Below are 23,621 nucleotides of genomic sequence, written 5' to 3' on the forward strand. Positions count from 1 at the left end.
TGTTTCTAAACACAATTTATGTGTTCTAACATTAGAATAGCAGCAGAGGAACTAAAAATAATATGTGAGTAATTATCTTTCTCCTAGTTCATAGCTTAATATATTTTATCAGTTATTGTCTGTTGTTCCTACTTGATAAAATAATTTGTAGAAACTAGATCATTAATATATTAATATGTAAGTCCTTAAAATTGTATTGTGACAAGCATTTAGTATTATGCACTTTTTGATATGCATTCCCACTAATACTAGTGGACTACTTCGTTCAATATTTGATGCCGCTTTTTTACTTATAATAATTTGGTGTCCAAAATTAGTTAACAACAAGGAATTATAAACAACCACAAGATGATTCAACACAATAAACTAAAAAGGAAAAGGAAGAACAAGATAATTGAGTGCGAACTCTTATGAACAAGTTGATTTATAATCATATTTTTAAAGTCTCTATATTCTTAGAATCATGATTTCAAATGTCGACAAAAATGTCGATTTCCGACGAAAAAGTCACTGTCAGAAGGTCTCCGGCCGACGAAAGCTGTTTTTTTTCGTTTCGTCATCGTTTTCGTCGTTTTTCGTTTTTTGTCGTCTTTCATCGATTTTCGTCGTCTGTCGTTTTGTTTGCTATCATTTTTCCTTTTGTGTCATTTTTTTTTGCTGTCGTTTTTTTATATCGTTTTTTACTGTCGTTTTTAAAAAAATTATATACATCAATAGCACACATTTATAAAATATTATATATATATATACAATTTTCTATTAAAAAAGATTATATACATTATGTATTTTCTTTATATATGTTTAAAAATTGAAAAATATATGTATGTTTTACATGTATATATTTTAAATATATTTTACCACATTTTTTCCGTTCGGTTTTCCATCGGCTTGTCGGTTTTCCATGAAAAACGGCATTTGAAAGCGGCAAATTGAATGCCTTTTTCCACATTTTTTCCGTTCGATTTTCCATCGGCTTGTCGATTTTCCGTAAATTAGGAGGCTCGAAACGGCAACGAAAATGACATTTCGAATCTTGCTTAGAATGCACAATCAGTTACAATAGAGAGAAGAGTTATCTAGTCTTTTTAAAATGAGAATGTATTTTCATTTTCTCTATGTTTTCCCTTATATAGTAATTTTATTCAAATTCAAAACTCATCCAAGCGGTCGATACATCCTAAAAATTTACTAGCTCAGAGACTATATCTTCAGGGTGTGTCACCTTCTAATAAGCTTTGTAAACTCGGGCGTGATCCTCTTACTAAGAAAAAAATTTCAATCATATGAAAACACCTATTAGTTCATCGTGATGATTTAAAAAAAGTAACTATATCAACATGCATGTGTCTTTTATTAATCATACTCAAGCCACCTATGCATTAATTATACGTCCACCTTTGTCAAAAAAATATTGGGCTTATTATGCCATTTTGTGCTAAAAGAAGACCAAAATCATATTTCCCTAAGTTTTCTTTTCATCAACTCTCTTTTTTTGGTCTAGTGTTAAGAACTCATTGACCCGCTGTTGGGATTGGTTTACGCCCTTGTTTTTTAAATGAAAAAAAAAAATGTTATTATGATTTCCCAAATAAAATTCACAAGACACGTGGCGGGATAGGGACTTGACATGAGCGTTTCTTTAAGGTCACAAATCACGTTTCCGGAGGTTTCAAGAGGTTCGTGGATAATTGGGGTAAACCCGAACCATCACTCTCTGTAGAAGAATTAACCTTGGAACTGTGATGAGAAGTGGGGTCATTTCCGGCGAGGTCAAGAAGGTTATATATGGAAATTTGGGGTATAACCTGAAATGCTACACTATCTACGAGTCTTGGGAAAAAAAAGGTTGGTGGTGAATGGCGTTACTGCTCATGACTCATTCTCGTCACAAGTTGAATCTTGGGTCTAATGGTCCTAGAAAAATGAGAAACAATGAAATATCGGGGCACGGGGGTTTTCTCCCGCCGCGCGCTATGATGCTCAACACTAGTCTTGGTGGTAATGTGAGGTGGGGGCCCTTAGTCCTTAGTCTTTTGTGCCTCAAGTAATGAGGAGAGAAAAATAATGTTTGAGCGGTAATTTTGGCAGCGTTTTTGCCTTAGTGATAGGATACTTACCTTCAAATGGATCTTGAGGTGGTGTTTATAAGGGTTTGAGTGTGTTGGGTCCTTGTTTGGACTTTGTGGGACCCACTCGTGCGAGAAGGGCTCGAGCCTCTGGGCGAGGAAAAATTTCCTATGTGCGTGAATGAAAGCGTCTGGGTGAGAATGAGTATAGGCCCGGTCCCCTAGGCAAGAAGAAATGTCTTGTGAGGGAAAATGAGTATTGGCCCTGGCCCTTGGGGATGAAGAAATGTCATCTGGACGAGAAGGGGTACTGGACCGCGCCTCTCGGCATGAAAAAATGTCCTATGTGCGAGAAGAAGTACTGGCCCATGCCCCTGGGTGAGAATAAATGTCTTTTGGGCGAGAAAGGGTACTAGCCTGGGCTCTGGGCAAGAAGAAATGTCATATGGGCGAGAAGGGTTCCTCGTCGGAAAAATGAGTTCTCGTCTGATGACCTTGGCAAGAAGAGGGTTATCGTCAGGAGAAGGTGTTCTCGTCTGATGACTTTGGCGAGAAGAAGGTTATCGTCGGGGGAATGTGTTCTCAGCTGGTGGCCTTTGCCCGAGCTCTTAAGGTCTCGGCTCCAACAAATCAACCTTTGGGCTTATGCCTTGGTCTCGTTGGCCTGATTAGTTGCTTTGGACTGTTATGGTCGCATTCTTGTGTCATTTTATTTTTTATTTTGAGATATCATTTTTACCTCGTGATTAGTCGAATTAAAACATGATTAAAAAATACAAACCTTTCAAATACTTGACAAATGCCTAAAACATTATTAACGAGTTTGAAATGACGGAAATATTGAAGCCACTAGGCGTGTCTATTTAGATCCAAATTAAAAAAAATCCCTAAATGAATTGAGAAGTATAAAAATACTCAGAAACAACCAAATACTCGAATATCTTTCCACAATATTTTCTCTTGTAATTTTGTAGCCCATTCAAAACTTCATGACCTCGCTTCAATCCTAATGTCTAACAAAAAAACTTAGAACATTGCTATGTATAAAGGTTAATAATGACTCTATTAAAAAAAGTACAAAATAAAATATTTTTATTATTAGTTTATAGTTGTAATAAACGTTGATATATTGAAATAATTGAACATCAATTTAATTAGACCTCATGTATATTAAAGCAAATAGGATATCAATAAAAAAACATAGATGTTAATTAATCAAAGGTCTAATTGATCACCACATCTATATTGTAAATACGGAGTTACTAGTAATCCCACAAAAGTAATAAGAATTTGACCTAAGACGATTCCAAATAGAAAAACTTCAATCATTTCAGTTTTCTTGAAAGGTGAAAAAGGGAGGCAATATTTATCATTATAGTTAATAACGACATCAAACATGTATGATTTTTTTATCACAAAAATTTAAAAGAAACATATGAGTTGAAGATTAATGTGAAACAAATCAAAGATTAATAATGAAAAAAAAAACTGAAACCACCCAGACAATTTTTTCTAAAAAATTTGAGTCTTAACTTGGTAAAATTTGGTATCATGTAATCTTAGACATGGAATCTTAATTTTTTGGAAATGAATATTGTTTGAGACTTATTTTTGGAATTTGTACTTATTAGAATTAAGGAATGAAAAAGTCAAGTAATCAATGAGTGATTACTAAAATTGGTCAAAACATTAATGTGATTGTTGAAAAGATATTTTAGGTATAGAATTTTCGATTGAAATTGGTAACCGATGAAAATGTCGACTGAAATAATCTTGCATAGTATAATAATAATAAAAAAGATTCTTTTGCATACATTCAAATAAGGTAGATAAAGTTTAAAATTGAAATACAAAACTAAGCTGGGCGGATATTCCATTGAAATTTTGATGGCCAATGGAAAGTCGATTACCGAGCATAAATTTTTAAAGGAAATGGAAAACAAATTTTTAAAAAACAAAGATAAATTTCAAAGAAAACACGACGTACACAATAAAATCATAAATGGAATTGACCTCATTTTTTTTAAATAAAAAATAGTAACATTTTTAATTATTATTTTTTCTTTCCTTTTTTATTTTAACTAAAATAAATTGATTACTTTATTATTTTGATCAATTCCTAATACCCCCTATTTAACTTTCGTACCTATATTAAATTATTGAATAACTACCCTATACTTTTGAAGTCAATAAGAAGCGTCATCACCTAAATTACAAGATAAATTTGACCATCCATTATCCATATACAGCATGTCCAAATGCATTATTTATAATTTGAAGGTAAGAAAGAGAAAGACCCTCTTTGCCGCCAGACCCACTTTTGCTAGTCTAACATAAGCTTCTGGACGGTGACCGACCCCTATCCCTTTCCGCATCCCCTAGTTTGTTTTTGTTTTTGTTTCTTTCTTTTTCCTATTTATTATTTTAATTAATATATTTTAATCCAGAGGAAAAAATATGGGAAGATATATCCATAAATATTGTGGTTTGAAAAAATTAATGTAAAGTTTTTTGAGGACATTTTTTTCTTTTTGATTAAAAAAAATAACTGTTCATTGAACAGTGATTTGAGTTTAGAGATGTGTATTTATTTGTAAAAATCATATTTATCAAATATGTAATATTTATTGTATGAATCATTAATACGAACACAACGAAATACGGGTATAGAAAGAAAAAAAAAAGAGTTCGAGTAACGGGCACTCTACTAATTTAACTACTTAAAATTTTGCAAAATAATTACTTCAAATTAAAGTTTAAAATATGTAAGGTACTAAATTTGTATATGAATAAATCGACTAGTTTTATTGATGGTAATAATAATTATCTCAGCGGAGACTCGTGTATATGTCAAATAAAATTGATAACGACGATTCGTGCCGAATTGTTCTTTCTCAATACAAAGAAGGGTGAAAATAAAGTAAATGAAGGTGCTGAAAATAGGGGAAGTGAAGATTAGAGAATTCTTAGGTACGCTTGAACTTCGTATGACTGTCCAATAGATTACCGTTGAACTTGTCATGCTTTTCGTAGGGCAGATGAAATTTAGATCGTAGGTCGATAAGTCCCAACGACTGGGCGGTTATTTGGATAAATGTTTGTGTCATATGTGATATGATGATAGTTATTTGATTAGTGAATGGTCTTAGTGGGTCTCAGACGCTTATATACTGTTTATGTCCGTTGTAAACATTAAACTTGATTAGTCTAACTTTTTACTTAACCGATCTTCTTGATTATGATTAAATTTCTTCTTATAGTCTTGTTGTTTCTCATTCACTTTATTTTTGAGTTCTCACTGCTCAATATTTTTGTATCGCAACTCAGGTGTACTTTTGAATCCGATCTGTATATTCCAAAATTTCCCTTTCTAACCATTTTTTGTGTGAAACTTTTCTATTTTATTAAATAAAGTTATACATGATGACACGATTGTATTATTACATGATTAATGGCTAATACTATATTTTCGTTGCACTAAATATTTTTATTATAATACTTTTTACATGGCATCGCAGCTACTCGGCTGTTATTTTTCAAGTCATATATTAATTATAATTAATGCGGCAATGTAATTATGTAATTCATAATTTCATATCCACCTAACCGAATTTTACACCTCCTCTAGATTTGATTGATAGAGAGAGTCACAAAGGTGAATTGTTGTTGTAAACAACTAAATATATGCCTCTACCAACAACACCACAATAAAAAGACGTAATAAAAGTCTGTCCGAAAAGTATTCAAAACTGTTGTTCTTTTTAATAATAATTAATTACTTAATAATGCAACGAAATAGACATAGATTGGAATATATTGCAAATTGTTGTATAAATAACTAATTAATAATAAATTAAAATAATTAAGGAGAGATTTACAGTTCATCTGAGGTTGTGGGTTTTTTTTCTTTCTTTTTTGGTTGCCCTGTTGTTAGTGATAAGCACGCCTGGCAACTCATCATTCCCTCCCTCGGACTTCTCTCTTTCTCTCTCTATACACGACCTATATATATAAATATCTGTTTCTCTCTCTTCAACTTTTCTCTTTCCAACTTTTGTTTTTCTTTTTTTCATATATTTATATTTTTTTTAATTTTCTCTATAATTCTCATTTCTTCGTTCAGCCTCAACTTTACTCTGTTTCTCTGTTCAGCTTTTTTTTTGGCTCTCTTTCTGTCTTTCTTTCCCGTGAAAACGATCGTGTTTATTCATTCTCGCCGAATATATCCGTTGAATTAGATCTGAATATCGGATTTCTCTTCTCCGCCAGCGGCTGGTAAGAAATTTATTTTCATTGAATATATGATCGACGATGTCGCTTATTGAGAATTTTTATTTATTTTATTACATAGATTTTTTTTAATTATAATTTTTGAGGAATTTCGATGATATTTATTTGATCTGGCTGTGTTGTGATAATCGAAATGTTGTTGTTACGTGATGAATTATGTTGTTGTCTCGCTCGATTTCGGCGGAGATTGTGTGAAAGTTTGCGCTTTTGAGACAGTTCAATGCAATGGTATTGAATTCCGGAATCTTCGAAATTCGCCGAGAAATCTTATTGTATCGTTGGAACGTTGAGAATTCCAAGATCGGTTTGATTGTTGTTCATTGTTATTTTTTTTATTCATTTGATATTGGTTGGACATTGTGACGTGTTTATGTGAGCCTTTGTGCTAAAATTGATATCCCTTGTCTGAATCATTAATCTCATGACTTTTTTTTTTCCGCTGTAATTTTGATATGTTTGGCGTCTCTTTTGTCAAATGGCAGCTATAATTTGTTTGCTTATCATAACATTGCTATAGCAAACCCTTACGATGTAATTGTGTTTCTTATTATCGTTTCGATTCTATTACGACCGGCGAAAGTCCTGTCTTTTGCAATGTCAAATTCGCGCTTTGCGTGTTGTTGAAGAAAAGGCAGCACAAAACGGGTGTTTTTCGTCTCCCGCTATAAATTTATTTACATGTAAGGAATGGAATTATCAATTACGTGTAACGCCCGTAACCGTAAGATAATGCAATGAGTTTTTTTTCCCTTTACCGCCATTTGACATATCGGTTTGTAATAGGTAAGTTGGAAAATCGAGGTTACTCTTCGATTTCCTTCCTTATTCTCTTATACTGATTAAAAACTATTTTCCATCCCTAGTAAAAACCATTGCAGATTGGTAATGTGTCCTAGTTGTCATTTTCAGCCTCTCATTAAATCCATAGGTTTCGAATTTTCTTGACATATGATCCCATGATCACGCAGTTGGCGAATAATTCGAATTGGTCACGGAAGATTATTCGAGTATTTCTGATCTTATTTATATTTGTTATAATTTGCGGAAGAACTCTCGCATTTAGCTTTCGTACTGTGTGTATGCAGTTTTATCTAATATACATAGAAACAAGAAGATCATCGAAAGAACAGATTCCAAGTATTGAGAAGTATTTGGATAGATTAGCTATTTTGTAGCCTTAGTTTATTCGTATAAGCTAGGTCTTGTTCTCGATGTTATCAGAGGCTAAAACTGGGCTTGCCTCTTCTTGAAATTGCTTTGTTTTGTAGCCCTATTTTTTCCTATATTCGTGTGAAAGTAGCAGAAGCTTCATTAAGAAAATAAAGTTTTAGCTAAACCGTACAACATTGTGCACAACTTGAGAGAAAGACGAGTTGATTGTAAAAAATTCCATTGTGTTTAGAGCCAGGATCGATAGGGTACAGGATTGATTGAATTTCATGAATGTCCTTTTACTTGCAAAAAAATAAAAATAAAATAAGGATCTCTAAAAAAAATATATAGAAAATATAATTTGATTTTAATTTTACAATTCTTTATATTCCTGAATTTTTCAAAATTTGTGTGGAACAATTATCTTATTGAATTGAAGCTTGGGATCGTTGCAGACTTTGAATATTTATTATTTCTAGTTCAGCCCAAACCCTTAGACTGTTTATTTTATTTTGTTCATGAAGCTAAAGTTGTTTGGGTCATTAGTGACAAGACTTCAATAGAATGCAAGAACTTCTGGTGCACAGGCGATCTTTTTTTCATTGCAGGACTGTTTATTTTGATGTCATACATAATTTAGTTCTTCATAGGTGGTTGTAATGCATATGTTTAATCAACATTTCTAAGTCGGCCTAGTTATTGCATGATTAATATGATTGTGTATTGCTTAAATGGTGTCATTGTGTTTGCTTCTCATTGATGAGTTTCTTCTTTCTTGTTTTAGGATACATATACATCTTCTTCAAGCAACTATTTGGTGACTACATAGACAGAGCTTTTTAAGAGTCATGGCTGTCTCCATGAGAGATTTAGATTCAGCTTTCCATGGAGTTGGACAAAAAGCGTATCTTTTTTTTCCCTTTCTTTTCTGATTAAGTACTTGACATTTTGAAACAATTATTGTCCAAAACAGATTAAACTAGAAATAAAGCTAATATCTATTATACTTCTAATTGGAATGTTACACGTACTTCTTGACGCTGGTTAGTGGACTTGAAATCTGGCGTATTGAAAACTTTCGGCCTGTTCCTATCCCAAAGTCTTCGCATGGAAAGTTCTTTACAGGGGACTCTTATGTGATATTAAAAGTAAGTGATTTGATTTGAATGATCATATATTAATTCTGGCACCTACAGTTCTAAAGAGGTTTATTTCAAATTTTCATTCCCTTTGGTATCCTCAATTTTATATGGACATTTGCTGGAGATTGTTGTAGAAAGCTCCTTCAGCTTGAGATACTAGATCATGTATGGTCTTTATCAGGCTTTTTGTTTATATCATAAATAATAGTATAATGCTCAGGAAGATCAACAAATTTGCTTGTGTATTATATTTTTCAGAAAAAGCAATGGAAATAGAAAATCTGCACTGTTTTATTTGTTTCGTTAAAAAAAACATTATTGAACCGATAGGATTAAAAATTTCTCTGCAGACAACTTCTCTAAAAAATGGAGCCTTGCGGAATGATATCCACTACTGGCTTGGTAAAGATACTTCTCAGGTACAGCGTTTCTTAATTGTATTTTTAGTTGTGAAAATTATATATGTTCTTTTTTTTTCTTTTTTTTTTTTTTTTTTTCTTTTTTTTTTTTTTTTTTCTGTTTTCTGTAACTTGGAGGTGTGTGTGAACAGGATGAAGCAGGAACTGCAGCCATTAAAACCGTTGAACTGGATGCTGCTCTTGGAGGCCGTGCTGTTCAATATCGTGAAGTGCAAGGTCATGAAACTGAGAAGTTCTTATCATACTTTAAACCCTGTATTATACCTCAAGAAGGGGGAATCGCATCTGGCTTTAAACACGCAGAGGCCGAAGAACACAAGACTCGGTTGTTCGTCTGTAGAGGAAAGCATGTAGTCCATGTAAAAGAGGCAAGTCCTTAGAAATATCTTACTAAAGTGGATAATCAATGGCTGTATGCATAAAGTATTTTATCCGAATACATATTTTTGATATTTCATGAAGGGAGTGTCTCATCTGGCAGCTGTTTATTGGTTTTTGCAGGTTGTCTTTGCTCGATCTTCACTGAATCACGATGACATATACATTCTTGACACCAAGTCTAAAATCTTCCAATTTAACGGTGTCAATTCCTCCATTCAAGAGAGAGCTAAGGCGTTAGAAGTTGTCCAGTACATTAAGGATACATATCATGATGGGAAATGTGAAATTGCTGCTGTCGGTGAGTGACACATTGTTTAAAATCGAAGTCAATATTAGTGTATTTCTGTTTCATTTCATGGTGTATTAACATATGTTTTATACAGAGGACGGAAAGCTTATGGCTGATGCAGAAACCGGGGAATTTTGGGGTTTCTTTGGCGGCTTTGCACCACTCCCCAAGAGAGCAACCAGTGACGAGGATAAGATTGCCAATTCTCATACCACTCAGCTACTATGGTAATGTTTTGTTAGTTTTTTCCTACACTTAAATATCATTGTGGGGTTGTCTAGGAAATGCAATTCATTTATCTTCAGAGACAAAAGCCCAGAGTCTGATTTCTTGAATTATTAGACTAGCCTTTAATTCCACATTCAATTTTTTTTCCTACCTTCTATATCGCTGCGGTCGATATATATTTATTTCCACCACCCCAGCATTACGGAAAATAATATGTTTTATATGAAGTAGTCACATTTGTTGAAACAGAACGCATAAGATTGATATAATAGCTGATGTATTGACTAATTTTTTTTTTGGAGAAAGTATAAAAAGAAGGACATGATTGAATGGTAATGTATCACAGGATGATTTGAGACTAATTCTGGCGAAAAATGTATATTCCCTTTCAGTGTGGAAAAGGGGAAGGTTGAGCCTGTGGTGGCCGATTCGTTGACAAGGGAGTTACTTGGCACAAATAACTGCTATCTGCTAGACGGTTGGGTTGAAGTGTTTGTGTGGATGGGTAGAAATACTTCTCTCGATGATAGGAAAACCGCAAGTAGAGCAGCAGACGTAATAGCTTGTTCCTCTGTCTGTTATTTGTGCACGATCAATTCTTTGGAAAATGCTCATCTTATTTGTTATCATAATGAAACAGGAGTTGGTCAGCAAAGATAATCGACCTCAATCCCACATAATTCGTGTGATTGAGGGATTCGAGACAGTGGTGTTTCGCTCCAAATTTGATTCGTGGCCTCAAACAGCTGAAGTTACGGTATCGGAGGATGGCAGGGGCAAGGTAGCAGGTCAGTTGCCAAAATGTTTTGCTGATGTGTTTCTCGTGCTAGGGTTGATTTGTTACCTGTCATTGAAGTAGATGCTGATTTTGTGTTTGCTCATATTACAGCTCTTCTAAAACGCCAAGGTGTTAACGTGAAGGGTTTATTGAAATCCGATCCTGTGAAAGAAGAACCTCAACCATACATTGACTGCACTGGAAACCTTCAGGTGGGTCTAGCTATTGACCACAGTGATAACGGAAACAATATGTTGTACACCTACTCTATACACGATTGTTTTTATAAGGGAACTATAGTTTAGTTAAATGATATTTAAGTTCCCCTTGAGTTCTACAAGCTTTTTATCGAGAATGAGGGTAAAATGATGATGGCATATAGGTTTTCCGGTCTTTGTGCAAAACAATTTTTTTTTTTGGTGGATATTGCAGAAGTAGAAGCAGAATGCCAAACACACAGACACATAACTGTTGAAGCATGTCTAAAAAGATTTCATAGATTCGAAATCAATAAGATGCTATATTTTTATCAAGAAAAGTTCACAAATCATTACAATATGAGCATGATTTCCGTAGACGTGGACACCATAACTGATTGTTTTTTCTTATGGAAACTTTGATTCCACAGGTTTGGCGTGTTAGCGGCCAGGAAAAGATTCTACTTTCCGGTTCGAATCAGTCAAAGCTGTACAGTGGAGATTGTTATGTCTTTCAGTATTCATATCCTGGAGAGGACAAGGAGGATTATCTGATTGGAACATGGTTTGGAAAGCAAAGTGTTGAGGTAAAAGCATTCATGCTTTTTAGTGCTTATTTATTTATATTTACTTATTTTACATAGACATGACCTAGTTGGTGCCAAAATCTTGGAGCTAGCCAAAGTTTTTGTTTTCTTGGTGTGACTATAATAATATATATTGAACTGTAGTTTGTGTTTCCTCTTTGAAAGACCAGAAATCTTTATCATATAAGTCCTTTTTATAAATAAAGCTACATTCACTAGAGTTTTCTCCTGCTCCTTTTCTGCTTCTTACATAGACTGGTCGTCTCTTTTATTTTAAGTTGTATTTCCTTTTTCATCAATATAAAATAACTACTTCAGTAATTTTCCCTTTCTACCTGTAATGGGTGTACACCAGAAGACTGACATGTCACATACTAAACATTAATTTTAAACATATGCATCTATATCTCGCACATGCACATACACATACACATGCACATACACAGTACATAGCATATGATATTGCTTTCTTTATAGCAGTGCTTGTTGTTAACAGGAAGACAGAGCAACGTCTGTTTCATTGGCGAGTAAGATGGTTGAGTCACTGAAGTTTCTGGCTGCCCAGGTAGACGTCCTTCCCTTTTAACTTCTATATAGTTTCCTCATTATTACTTGCTCACAAACTCTTACTTATTTTTTATATTTTCTAGGCCCGTATCTACGAAGGAAATGAACCAATGCTGTTTTACTCGATCTTCCAGAGCATTGTAGTTCATAAGGTTTGTTGTGTATTTTGAAATGGAAAACATTAGAAACTGTCTTCTCTTGCCTGTTGTGATAGTTGATATATGGAAACTTAACATTTGTGAAAATTTATCAGGGCGGTCTTAGTGAGGGCTACAAGAAGCATGTTGAGGAGGCTGAAATTCCAGATGACACATATGACCCAGATGGTGTTGCACTATTTCGAATCCAGGGCTCTGGTCCCGATAACATGCAAGCAATACAAGTTGAAACAGTATGTTGTTATCTCGTCCTTGTTTTTCTAGCCCAATGTATGTGTTTTAGCATCTTGATGATGGTCTTCCATGTACATTGAACTTGTCATCATATATTTTTCGTTTCCGTTTTTTTCAGGCTGCATCGTCTTTGAATTCCTCGTATTGCTACATTTTACATAGCGGCTCGACTGTCTTTACATGGACAGGGAGCCTTACAACTTCAAACAGCCAAGAAATTGTTGAGAGACAGATTGATCTGATCAAGGTTTGACATTCTTGTATAAACTTAAGAAAGAGAGTCAAATTATATCCATGCATAGAAAACCTGTTTAGAATATCAAATAGGCGTTATTTACGCGTGTACAATACCAACTCTGCCAATGAACAGAGTTTTTCTAACTACAACAAGTATCCAGGTCCTGATACAAGAATATATAGTGATGTTTTTTTTATTTATTTAAAATTCCTGGTTTGCAGCCTAATGTTCAGTCAAAACCACAAAAGGAAGGTTCGGAATCTGAACAGTTTTGGGACTTGTTAGGAGGAAAATCAGAATATTCAAGTCAAAAGATTGGAAGGGATGCTGAAAGGGATTCTCACCTATTTTCTTGTACTTTATCCAACGGTATGCTCTGTCCATATGACGTAAACTTTCTTTTTAATGTGTTTTCCTCCACTATTAAAATTATGAAATGGTTAACGTTTTTCCGTTTTTGTTGTTGCTGTTTATTAATTTGCAGGAAATCTCAAGGTAATTCAGTTATTTACACATTTTCCTTTGCTTGTCACTTGCTTTTCTTTTTTTCTTTTTCACTTTATAATTTTTGCCGTCGTTGCTGCAGGTGACAGAGATATACAATTTCACCCAAGATGATTTGATGACTGAAGATGTATTCATATTGGATTCTCACTCAGAGATATTTGTTTGGGTTGGACAACAAGTTGATTCGAAGAATAAAATGCAAGCCTTAACTATTGGGGAGGTACGTGTGATTGAGGCTACTTAAACCAATGTTTTCTTCTACTTGTTCTAGTTCTGAATCGGGGACGTGTTCAGCTTTCTGTGCATAAGAGACGAAACACGGCCTGCTTGCAAAGCCTTGATTGCTATTAAGCTTTATCAAAATTAAACATTGTCTTGTGTCTCTTAAGTCAAGCTCTCGATATATTCTGATGTCATTTCCGATTAATTTTTTTTATACTTATGTTCCCTGAAAAACAGAAATTTCTCGAGCGTGATTTCCTGTTAGAAAAATTGTCTCGTGAGGCCCCCATTTATATCGTCATGGAAGGGAGTGAGCCACAATTTTTCACTCGCTTCTTCACATGGGACTCGGCAAAATCTTCAGTAAGTACTTGCACTAACCGTGTTTTTAATCATGGGGCTGAAGATATATGGCTAATATCCTAAATACTTACGAACCAACCTTGTATAGATGCACGGGAACTCATTCCAGAGGAAACTCATCTTGGTGAAAAGTGGTAGTACACCAATCGCAGAGGTAATACTAACAAAGTCCAAACTCGTTCGTTTTGTTCTTTCTGAACGACCATGCTTATAAATTTAGTAGCTTTGGAATGTTCGCACTTTCTTAAGCACCGCATTTTACTCTTAATGTGCAAGTGACACTTATATATCATTGGTCTGAATCTTTGATGTGTGACCAGAAACCGAAACGAAGGACTCCGGTTTCTTATGGTGGGAGGTCTAGTAGTGTCCCAGATAAATCTCAGCGATCGAGAAGCATGTCTTTCAGCCCCGATCGGGTCCGCGTGAGGGGTCGGTCTCCGGCTTTCAACGCTCTCGCCGCTGCTTTCGAAAACCCCAGCGCGAGGAACTTATCAACTCCGCCACCTGTCGTCAGAAAATTGTACCCGAAATCTGTTACTCCAGATTCCGCAAAATTTGCTCCGAAATCAGCGTCTATAGCAGCTCTCACCGTCGGCTTTGAGAAAACTGTTATGATACCGCGATCCATAAAAGGTAAGAATAAAATCTGCTAATTTTGTTTTCTTCCATGTGACGGAATACAATACATGATAATTATCTTAGAGTTGGTGATCCAAAGAGTGATATTTTTCGTGACTTGGTTGTTCGGGTTTAGGCTGGCCTATTTTTTTGTCAAGGGTTTTACACGTAGAATCTGTATGCTCGATATTCATGCTTTATTCCATTTTTCTCCGTTGATTTGTTAAATAAAACCGTTAAAACGACCCTTTTTTGTTTTGATAAAGCGAGCCCGGAAGCAACTAAACCAAAACTGGAACCAAACAACAGAGAGAACTCTATTGGTAGCAGATTAGGATCTCTCACTATAGAAGAGGACGTGAAAGAGGATGAGGCAGAAGATGAGGAAGGTCTCCCGATATACCCGTACGATCGCCTCAAAACGTCATCAACCGATCCAGTACCCGAGATTGACATTACCAAGAGAGAGGTAAAAATGAGATATCACATATTTGGAACTACCTTTCTTAAACGAAAAAAAAAATGGTGTAATGATTCTGGTTCTGCACTTTTGTGCAGACATATCTCTCTTCGGCGGAATTCAAGGAGAAATTTGGGATGACAAAGGAGGCTTTCTATAAGCTGCCCAAATGGAAACAGAACAAGAATAAGATGGCTCTTCAACTCTTTTGAGTCTCCTAGATGTACAAACAAATCTTTAGACCCCCTCTCTCTAGATTGTTTTGATTTGGCTTCCTTAAACACACTATATAATATTATATATATTGAGTTTTTTAAAATTCTAATTATTGAATTGCTGTTTCTTTTCTGCAGTGGGGAACCGGGAACTATAATTCTCAAAAGTAAAGAAAAGAGGGACATCATCAGTGTTTTTTAGCTGATTCTGCTCCCAAGAGTTTGTTTTCACAACTTGACAGTCTCTTTATTTTTCTTTCCTATTTTCAATTTTTTTTTAATTTATAATTATTATTCATGGGTCATGCGAGTTTGCTCCGAGGTCTAGGCTTGTTTTTAAATATATATTTTTTTGTCCCCAGAGTTAGCTACTGGTTATTCATTCTCAAGTTTGTTGCGAGGTTTTTTTTTTTTTTTTTTTGGTTCTTCTAGGTCCAGTTTTATTTCTTCATTTTTTTATTTGAAAGGAAATTTGAGTTTTGAGTAGATCAATTAGGTGGGGCTTGCAAATGCAGTCTACTATTAGGTTGTGTTGATAACCAAGGATGTAAGAGTGTACAGCAGAGTGTAAAAACCTGTCCTATTTGATTTCAACAATAAAAAAAAAGTGTGGTTTTCTCATTTCATTCTTGTATCCTACAATTTTTTATTTATTCATTAAATGATGATGGATTTTATTTATTTATTTGGGCTTTCTGTTCAATAGCAAATTGACCTTAAATAACATCTAAACTAGAAATAAATGAATAAATAAATAAAGGAACATCGTAATTAGATCAAATAAAAAATTCCAAATTATTCTTGAAGCTGGTTAGTTACAGCAGTATTGAGATTGGAAAAAATTATTAAAATTACATTGACGAATTAGTAATTTACCAAAAAAAATGACTGCATTCACCCTTAAATATTTTCAATTGATGAAGAATATTGGAAAACATATATATTCAATTGATTTTATGAAAAAATGTTTAGAATCATTTTTCGAGTGCTAGCATTTTATAAGTGAACACTTATTCTTGTCTACTATTTATCAAAATAGTAATATTGTACAATTATATCCATATATATATATATATATATATATATATATATATATATATATATATTATTATATTATTCTTTTTTGAAAAATTTGTTGCAAGTAGCCAATTCTTTAGGGTTTTTTTTTTAAGATTCTAGCAAAAATTTCTTTTTATTAGAAAAATAACCTATCAGACCGAAGTAAATTAATTAATTGGTTATGTTATTATTTTACTTCAGTTTGGTGGACTATTTTTCAAAGTAAATTAAATTAATTTAACCAGTTAATTAATTTACTTGGGGTTAGTTGACTGTTTTTTTTTTTTTTTAATAAAGTGAAATTTTGGCTATTTTTTACAAGGAGGGTAAATTATTGGTCTACTAGTCTAATTGTCCATATATTTTTTTTTATGAGTTTCAATGAATTCTAAATACTTCAATTCAATTTCTAAAAAAATGATTTTTTTTTTGTTTAAAAAATGTGACGGGTTCTGATGATATGCTAATGATATACGATAAAAATCATCCAAAACATCAAACTTCGGATTCATATAGCATTACTTTCATTAAACTGGCAAAATAGGGAAGAAATCCCTTACATTACATTCAACAAGCCACGTAGGGCAACCCAGAAACCAAGTATCAGAGAATAGACCAGCTAAACGTTTTTTTAGCTATGAAATTAGCTACTTCATTACAATTTCGTGGAATCCAAGAACAAACAAAGGAAGAGGGGCAAGCTGCCATGGCCCTGCGAATACCGCTGATGATCGCTCCCTGTAAGCCGAGCATGTGGTAGCCGTTGATCAGATGCGTAGCACGGAAACAGTCGAATTCCACCGCCGCCATCTCTCATCCGCAATTTTGGATGAAGCGGAGCCCTTCCTGGATAGCTCTGCATTCCGCCGTCAGAGTAGAATCGACCTCTTCAATCACCATGGCCAAAACACCCACGACTTCCCCATCGTGGTTTCTGGCCACACCTCTAATGGCCGCTCGGCGCAATTCCGAATCACACGCCTTGTTCACATTGAGTTTCAGAAACCCCTGTCTCGGTCTCTCCCAAGTTCGAAGAGTCTTGGGTCCCTCGTCAAGCTTCGTCTCCAGCTTCACCGCCTGATTTTTTAAGCTTGCAAACTAGCTTGTAATGCCGTTAATCTACGTCTCAATCGTCTTCATTGACTGCTCGAAGAGACAAAGGTTCCGTTCAGACCAGATCGCCCAAATCAGTCCACACAAAAATTCCAAGTCTACTCTTGCTAGGCATTCCATGGCGTGGAAGCAGACTTCCTTGAAGAGGATGGGCCCTATTTTCTCCGCCCATCAATGAAGTATCGAGTTCTCCCAGAAGGTCCTTGCACGTTTCAAGTTCCAAAGAGCATGGATGACATCTTCCAGTGGTTCGCCGCAGAAAAGGTAGAAAGGAAGGCGTTGGATTCCCCTCCTTCTCAAATTCCTATTAAGTCGGAAGGGCACCGAACCAGCTGGGCCACACTAAATGCTTGACTTTAGGAGGGATCCCTAAGCTCCACAGTCATTACCACCACGTTGGTTTGTCGTTGGTCGAGCTGGACGGGCCTCTAGCTACACCCATCCTCGCAAGCCGATAGCCGAATCTCACTGTGTAGAGACCATTTTCTTCGTAGTGCCACACCGGCGTATCCAGGTTGCTCGCCTCTCCCAACGGAATACACATAATCGCTTGAGCATCATACGGAGACAAAAACACCTCAATCGGCCTCCGGTTCCAATCACCATTTTCCATGAAGTCCGCAACTCTCCAAGGAAATCCGTCATCCGGTTCCTCCGACACAAGCTTGAAAGCACCCACACGAGGAATCCAAGGGGCTAAGAATGCCCTAAGATTCCCGGTGCCGATTTTCCATCTATCTCTCCGTCGGATCAGCTCCATGCCCCCAACAAAGGCTCTTCCCCAAATAAGAGAAGTGACCTTTGCACATAAGCACAAGGGCCGGGGAGTAGGGAAATGATTTGGCCATTTGGATCCGGATCATTAAGGGGTTGTTTGGTAGTTAACTCAAAAAAATTTTGTTTTTTATTTTCTAATTTTTGTAGTTGTACTGAAAAATTATTTTGCAGTTGTTTTCAAAAAGATGTTTGGTACAGTTTTCATTTTTGTTTTTGAGAAATTGAAAAAACTGAAAAAAGTGTTTGGTATAGTTTTCATTTTTGTTTTTGAAAAAATGAAAAGAGAAGATGAGGAGAAGGATGAGTGAAGAGAATAAATTTTTTTCCAAAAACACCGTTTATTTGTTTTCAGTTTTCTTTACTCTTTTACAAAACAACTGCAATCCGGAAAATTAAACCAAACACATTTTTCGTTTTTTGTTTCCAATTTTTTTAACTCAAAAACTGTTTTTGAGATGAGAACCAAACATGCCCTAAGCAATCCAAAAAGTGGATGACTTGCCATGCTTGGCGACCTACAAGAGCCCGATTAAAGTCCCCAAGATCTTTGAAGTCTAAACCACCTTCTCCTTTCGGCCGCAAGATGAGTTTCCATCTTTTCCATTGCACCTTTCTTTTATCCTTCGTGCCACCCCACAAACCAAGCACTCAAACCATGTAGCTCGTTGATGAGAGTCTCGGGGAGTTTGGATAGGCTCATGGTGTATGTAGGGATTGCTTGAACCACTGCCTTCACGAGGACCTCTCTTCATCCCGCCGAGAAGGTCTTAGCCCTTCAAGATAAAAGTTGCTTCCAAACCCAACTTATGATATTACTAAAAACCGCCAACTTGCTCCTTCCGACATAAACCGGCAGCCCAAGGTAGCTTTCCAATTCTGTGGCATAGGGAATGCCGAGCAGTTGGGAAAAGCTCTCTGCTTCCTCCCCCGAGATGTTACAAGAGAAACAAAAGGCCAATTTTTCCAAGTTCACCATTTGTCTCGAACCTCACTCATAGACCTCCAAGATAACTTGAATCGCTTGACAACAAGAGGCATTGGCGCTACAAAAGAGGAGGCTATCGTCCGCAAAGAAGAGGTGGGACACCGAAGGCGCCGTGTTTCGGCATGAGAATCCTTTTAAGAGACCCAACCGCTCTTGTCTTCTTATGAGAGCGGAGAGTCTCTCCGCACACATGAGGAATATGTATAGAGAGAGAGAGAGAGAGAGAGAGAGAGAGAGATAGGAGATCCTTGTCGAAGACCTCTTTTCAGAGAAATCACGTTTCTCGCCCGCCCATTGATGACTACGGAGAAGGTCGGAGTGGAGATACACTAAATAATCAACGCATGAAGTCTCGACCCGAACCCCCATCCTCTTCATCATAGCCATAATAAACCCTCACTCAACCCGATCATAGGTCTTACTCATATCCAACTTGAGACCCAAGACACCCTACTTCCCTTTGGTTCGCATCTTCAAGAAGTGTAGAAGCTCGTAAGAAATCGTGACATTATCCGATACAAGGCAACCCGAAACAAAGGCACTTTGGGTCTCAGAGATAACGAGAGGAATAATCCATTTGATCCTATTAGCCATTGTTTTTGTCACAATTTTTAGGGCCACATTGCATAAGCTAATGGGGTGAAAGTCGATCGCCCTTCGTGGATTCTTCACCTTCCCTGATAAGAACACGGTTGGACGCGTTCCATTTTCCCACACTCTCGCCGTTCTTCAAGACTCCGAGGCATTCCTCCTAAAAATCCAGCCTAATGGCTTGCCAATTTTTTTTTTTTGGAAGAAAATGACATGGAAACCATCGGGACCCGAAGCCTTTCGGGGCCCCATCGCAAAGAGAGCTCTATCCACATCTTCTCCAAGAAATTTCTCTTCAGCCATGTCATGCTTCGTAATCGAGATAAACTCTGTCTCTGTGGCCCTATTCGAGTTGAAGACACCGGCAAAGTATCTCTTGAAAGCGCCCCGAACTTGAACTTCGGAATCAATCCACATCCATCGCTCATCTTCAACTCCTCGGATAGATTTGCGGCTTTTCCTCCTAGAGGCTCTCGCATGAAACTACGCTGAGTTCTTGTCTCCCCGTTTGAGCCAATCTGAGCGTGCTCATTGTTTCCAATAATATTCGTCGAGGAGAATAAGGGACTCGAGCTCATTCTCGATACGCCATGCTTCCCTACAATTCACCAAAGTACATACCTCATTATTGATTCGTTCAAGGCACACCGAGAGCTCTTTGATCTGTCTTTCCTGGTGGCCAAGGGAAATTCTAGCCCATTCCCGGAGAGCTGCCCGACACTTGTTCAGCCCTTCAACACACTTTCCCGACACATTCCGGATCGCACGTCTTTCACGCCCGTTGAATGATACTACCACATTCCTCCTTGGTAAGCCATCCTGGTTCGAACGCCTACCTTTTCCTCAAAGCCGATCTAGACGGGACGGCCGGGGGGCGTTCCTCCATGTCAATCACCAAGACTCGGTGATCAAATCCCCAAAAGTCTAACACCTCTACGTAGCCAGCCGGGAACATACTACTCCATAACGGATTTGTACATGCCCGATCAAGCCGACATTGGACACTGCCCTCGCCATTTTGTTTGTTATTCCATGTCAAGAGTTCACCTTGGAATCCCAAATCACATAAACCACACTCCTTAAGGGCTTCCCCAAAACTAGCCATGTCACTAGCTCGTCTCTTAGTGGCGCTCACATGCTCGAAGTCAAACAACACTTCATTGAAGTCCCTGACGCACATCAAAGGGTGCAATCTCCGTCATGAAGCCTTTTCATCAGCTCCCACGATCGGTGGTGCAAAGATTCGTCCACCTCGCTTTAGAACCCCGTAAATTGCCACTTTCTACCACCTTACTAAAGCATCTATGTGACCCTTACTAAAGCTTCGGATAGTGACGTCCATCTTCTCATCCCAGAACAAGTACAAACCACCTCTTCGACCCACCGCATGCACACCAAAGTCGTTAGAAAACCCAACTCTCCCATTTTAGTCTTTCTACTCGTACTCTTTTTAATTTCATTTCTGAAAGAAAAAGGAGGTCCGCGCTCCGCGCTCGCAAATCAGTCGCAAGTGGCCCATCACCCGAGGGTTGCACAACCCTCGGACGTTCCAAATTATGATTTTCATTGCTCCCGTTCAGCCCGTCTCTGGCCGACTGCCGATGATTCAAAGTTGGAGAAGAACACCTTTTCTCCATGTTGACCTCTTTCCGGGACTTCCACGATGGTTCTCGCTGCCTTTAGATCCGCTTCCCAAGACTCGTCGAGAATGATAGGCAGCATATAGGCCGCTATGGCAATTGGCTGCTCCACTTCATGACTGACTTGTGTCTCCAGGTCTGCTTCCACTCTCAGGCGCTTGCTCCTCATCTTAGTGGTCGACAATGGGACCCGACCTTTTGTATTTACCTAAGTTATATCTCGGACAATAAGCGGTTTATGAGTAAAATTAGAGTTATGGTGCTATAGCTGTAAGTAGTACATCAATCCTTAGAATAGTGTATATGTTTCCATTGTTCACGTTCGTAAGTATTCGTCAATACTGGATCACTCTATTTTTCTAATTTACTAACAAGTTCCACTATAATTTATTACTAATTTCCTTCAACCAAAGTTGAGTATCGGTTGTTTGAGCACGTGACAACAACTTCTTCTCATAGTTGACAACGTAAAAGAGCTTGTTTATCCCTCTATCATAGATCCTAATTTTTTCCCTTCAAAATTTGCATTTTTTTGTTTTTCGTCCAAAATTTAGGGTTTTCTTGAGATTTGATTTTTTTTCCTTTAAATAATTAGCTAACTAAGCCACTAAAATTAGAAGATTTGCTAATTAGCCAACTTTTTTAAAATTTAGGTAAATAACTAATTTGGTGACATGACATCTTGTAAATTTGGTCAATTGTAGAGGATTAGGGTATTTGCGTCAATTTGGTCTTGTAAATAAATTTCCGTGGTCATTTACTATAAACTAACAAAATGAATGGCTAAATGGTAAAATCCATTATTTTATGTTGTTATATATCTACTGGACCTTTTTTTTTTTTTCTTTTTTTTTAGTTTTTGCATGTTAAAGTTGTTTGTGTGTGACAGTGTAGTGTATGTGTTTTATTGTATTCCTCAATTTTCTCGAATTCTTGTATTCTGTGATGTGTCTTTGCTTCGAATTTGTTAATTTTTAAAAAAATATTTGCATTTCAAAGTTGTTTGTGTGTGGGTAAATTTGGGCGTTCGGACAAAAATAAATTTTTTGTTTTGTACAAACTAGAACTATTTGTTTCGTTTAAAAATAAATTTTTAATGCATTTTTTAGATGTTTAAATTGTATGTAAATTGTGTTAGCTTTAAAGTTTAGCAGCTAAATGAAAATATAAAAAATTGAATAACTCGTAACAGAAAAGAGATGCGTTAAAATCTCTCCGAGCAAACCCTAATAGAGAAATCCTCCTCACAATAATATATATATATATATATATATATATATATATATCATTTAAAAATACAAATACTAGTCATGAATGTTTGAGAAATGATTGTATTTATGAATAAACTTGAGCAAAGTTCTTTTTTATTCTATAAAAAAGACATATCAATAATTATTTTATGACAATGATGTCATAAAACTGTATGTTTTGTGACAACACTTGGTCACAAAACAATCAATTTTGCGACAACATTATCACAACATACATATGTTTTTTTAATAGAAAAATTGGAATTTGCCCATGAAATCAATATCGACGAATGTTTTTGGATCGTCTTGAATGTAGATTCCAATCTTTATCCACTATTAAATCCTTGATCATTTCATGGGAAAAACAAAAATGCCTATCATTGATGATGTGTCATAAGCTATTGAAATTGGCCACACAAAAACAAAAAAAACAAAAAAAAAACAATTTAGACTAGGATCATAAATATATCACGCGCCATAGTTGGCAAGAATAGAAACATGTTTTCGTTTTGTCTTCACCAACTCAAGATGTCAAGGTTGTCATACTTCATGGAACATAATTATTGCACATTGAATAGTGTTTGGACGACTCGTTTGAGAAACTTTCACCTCTCTATCCTAAAGGTTATTTTGGCATGCACTTTCACCAAACACATAGCGATGAAGAGATCAAAAAATCATGCAACTTGTTGATTCATTGCACCGTGGAATCCTCTCGAGAGTTTATATGTGACCTTTGCTTGATAAGTCCTTAAAAGATCATAAAAAGATTCCACAATCCTAAGCTGATCATGTGTAACTTACTCTTGTGAGTAAACTCTTTAAGTATCCTAAAATTTTTAAAATCCCTCAAATTTAATGCGGGGGTCTAAAATGCATGCAAATCTATGCAAATAGAGAATCTTTCCCATACCCCAATATTTCGTAAATTTTTCTTTCATAGGTATGTTGGATTTAGTGTTGCGATTTCATCGCACAAGTAATAAAGCGTACAAAAAGTATGAGTATCTTTCCCATGGAGACTAGTAATATTGACGAGTTAATCTAACTTGATGCGAATTGATTCCATATTAATTAAAAGGTGGTTTTGAC

General features: G+C 36.1%; 1 protein-coding gene across 1 annotated transcript; it reads left to right on the top strand.

Annotated features, from left to right (window-relative positions):
- Window positions 1–6,125: 6,125 nt before the first annotated feature.
- On the top strand, window positions 6,126–15,740 carry VLN5 (actin filament bundling protein P-115-ABP protein). Its single transcript, XM_089614834.1, has 24 exons — window positions 6,126–6,341; window positions 8,293–8,412; window positions 8,557–8,656; window positions 9,001–9,069; window positions 9,201–9,437; window positions 9,571–9,748; window positions 9,834–9,966; window positions 10,360–10,522; window positions 10,608–10,755; window positions 10,857–10,957; window positions 11,374–11,529; window positions 12,026–12,094; window positions 12,180–12,248; window positions 12,350–12,487; window positions 12,607–12,735; window positions 12,948–13,095; window positions 13,211–13,221; window positions 13,313–13,453; window positions 13,693–13,818; window positions 13,907–13,972; window positions 14,139–14,454; window positions 14,706–14,908; window positions 14,998–15,122; window positions 15,253–15,740. Exons 2-23 carry the CDS (start codon window positions 8,357–8,359, stop codon window positions 15,109–15,111), a joined length of 2,871 nt encoding a protein of 956 aa, XP_089470960.1. The 5' UTR covers window positions 6,126–6,341; window positions 8,293–8,356; the 3' UTR covers window positions 15,112–15,122; window positions 15,253–15,740.
- The last annotated feature ends 7,881 nt before the right edge of the window (window positions 15,741–23,621 follow it).

Source organism: Urtica dioica, chromosome 5, assembly GCF_054948205.1.
Source record: "Urtica dioica subsp. dioica isolate 48M chromosome 5, U.dioica_male_clone48M_v1_H2, whole genome shotgun sequence".
Taxonomy (NCBI): domain Eukaryota; kingdom Viridiplantae; phylum Streptophyta; class Magnoliopsida; order Rosales; family Urticaceae; genus Urtica; species Urtica dioica.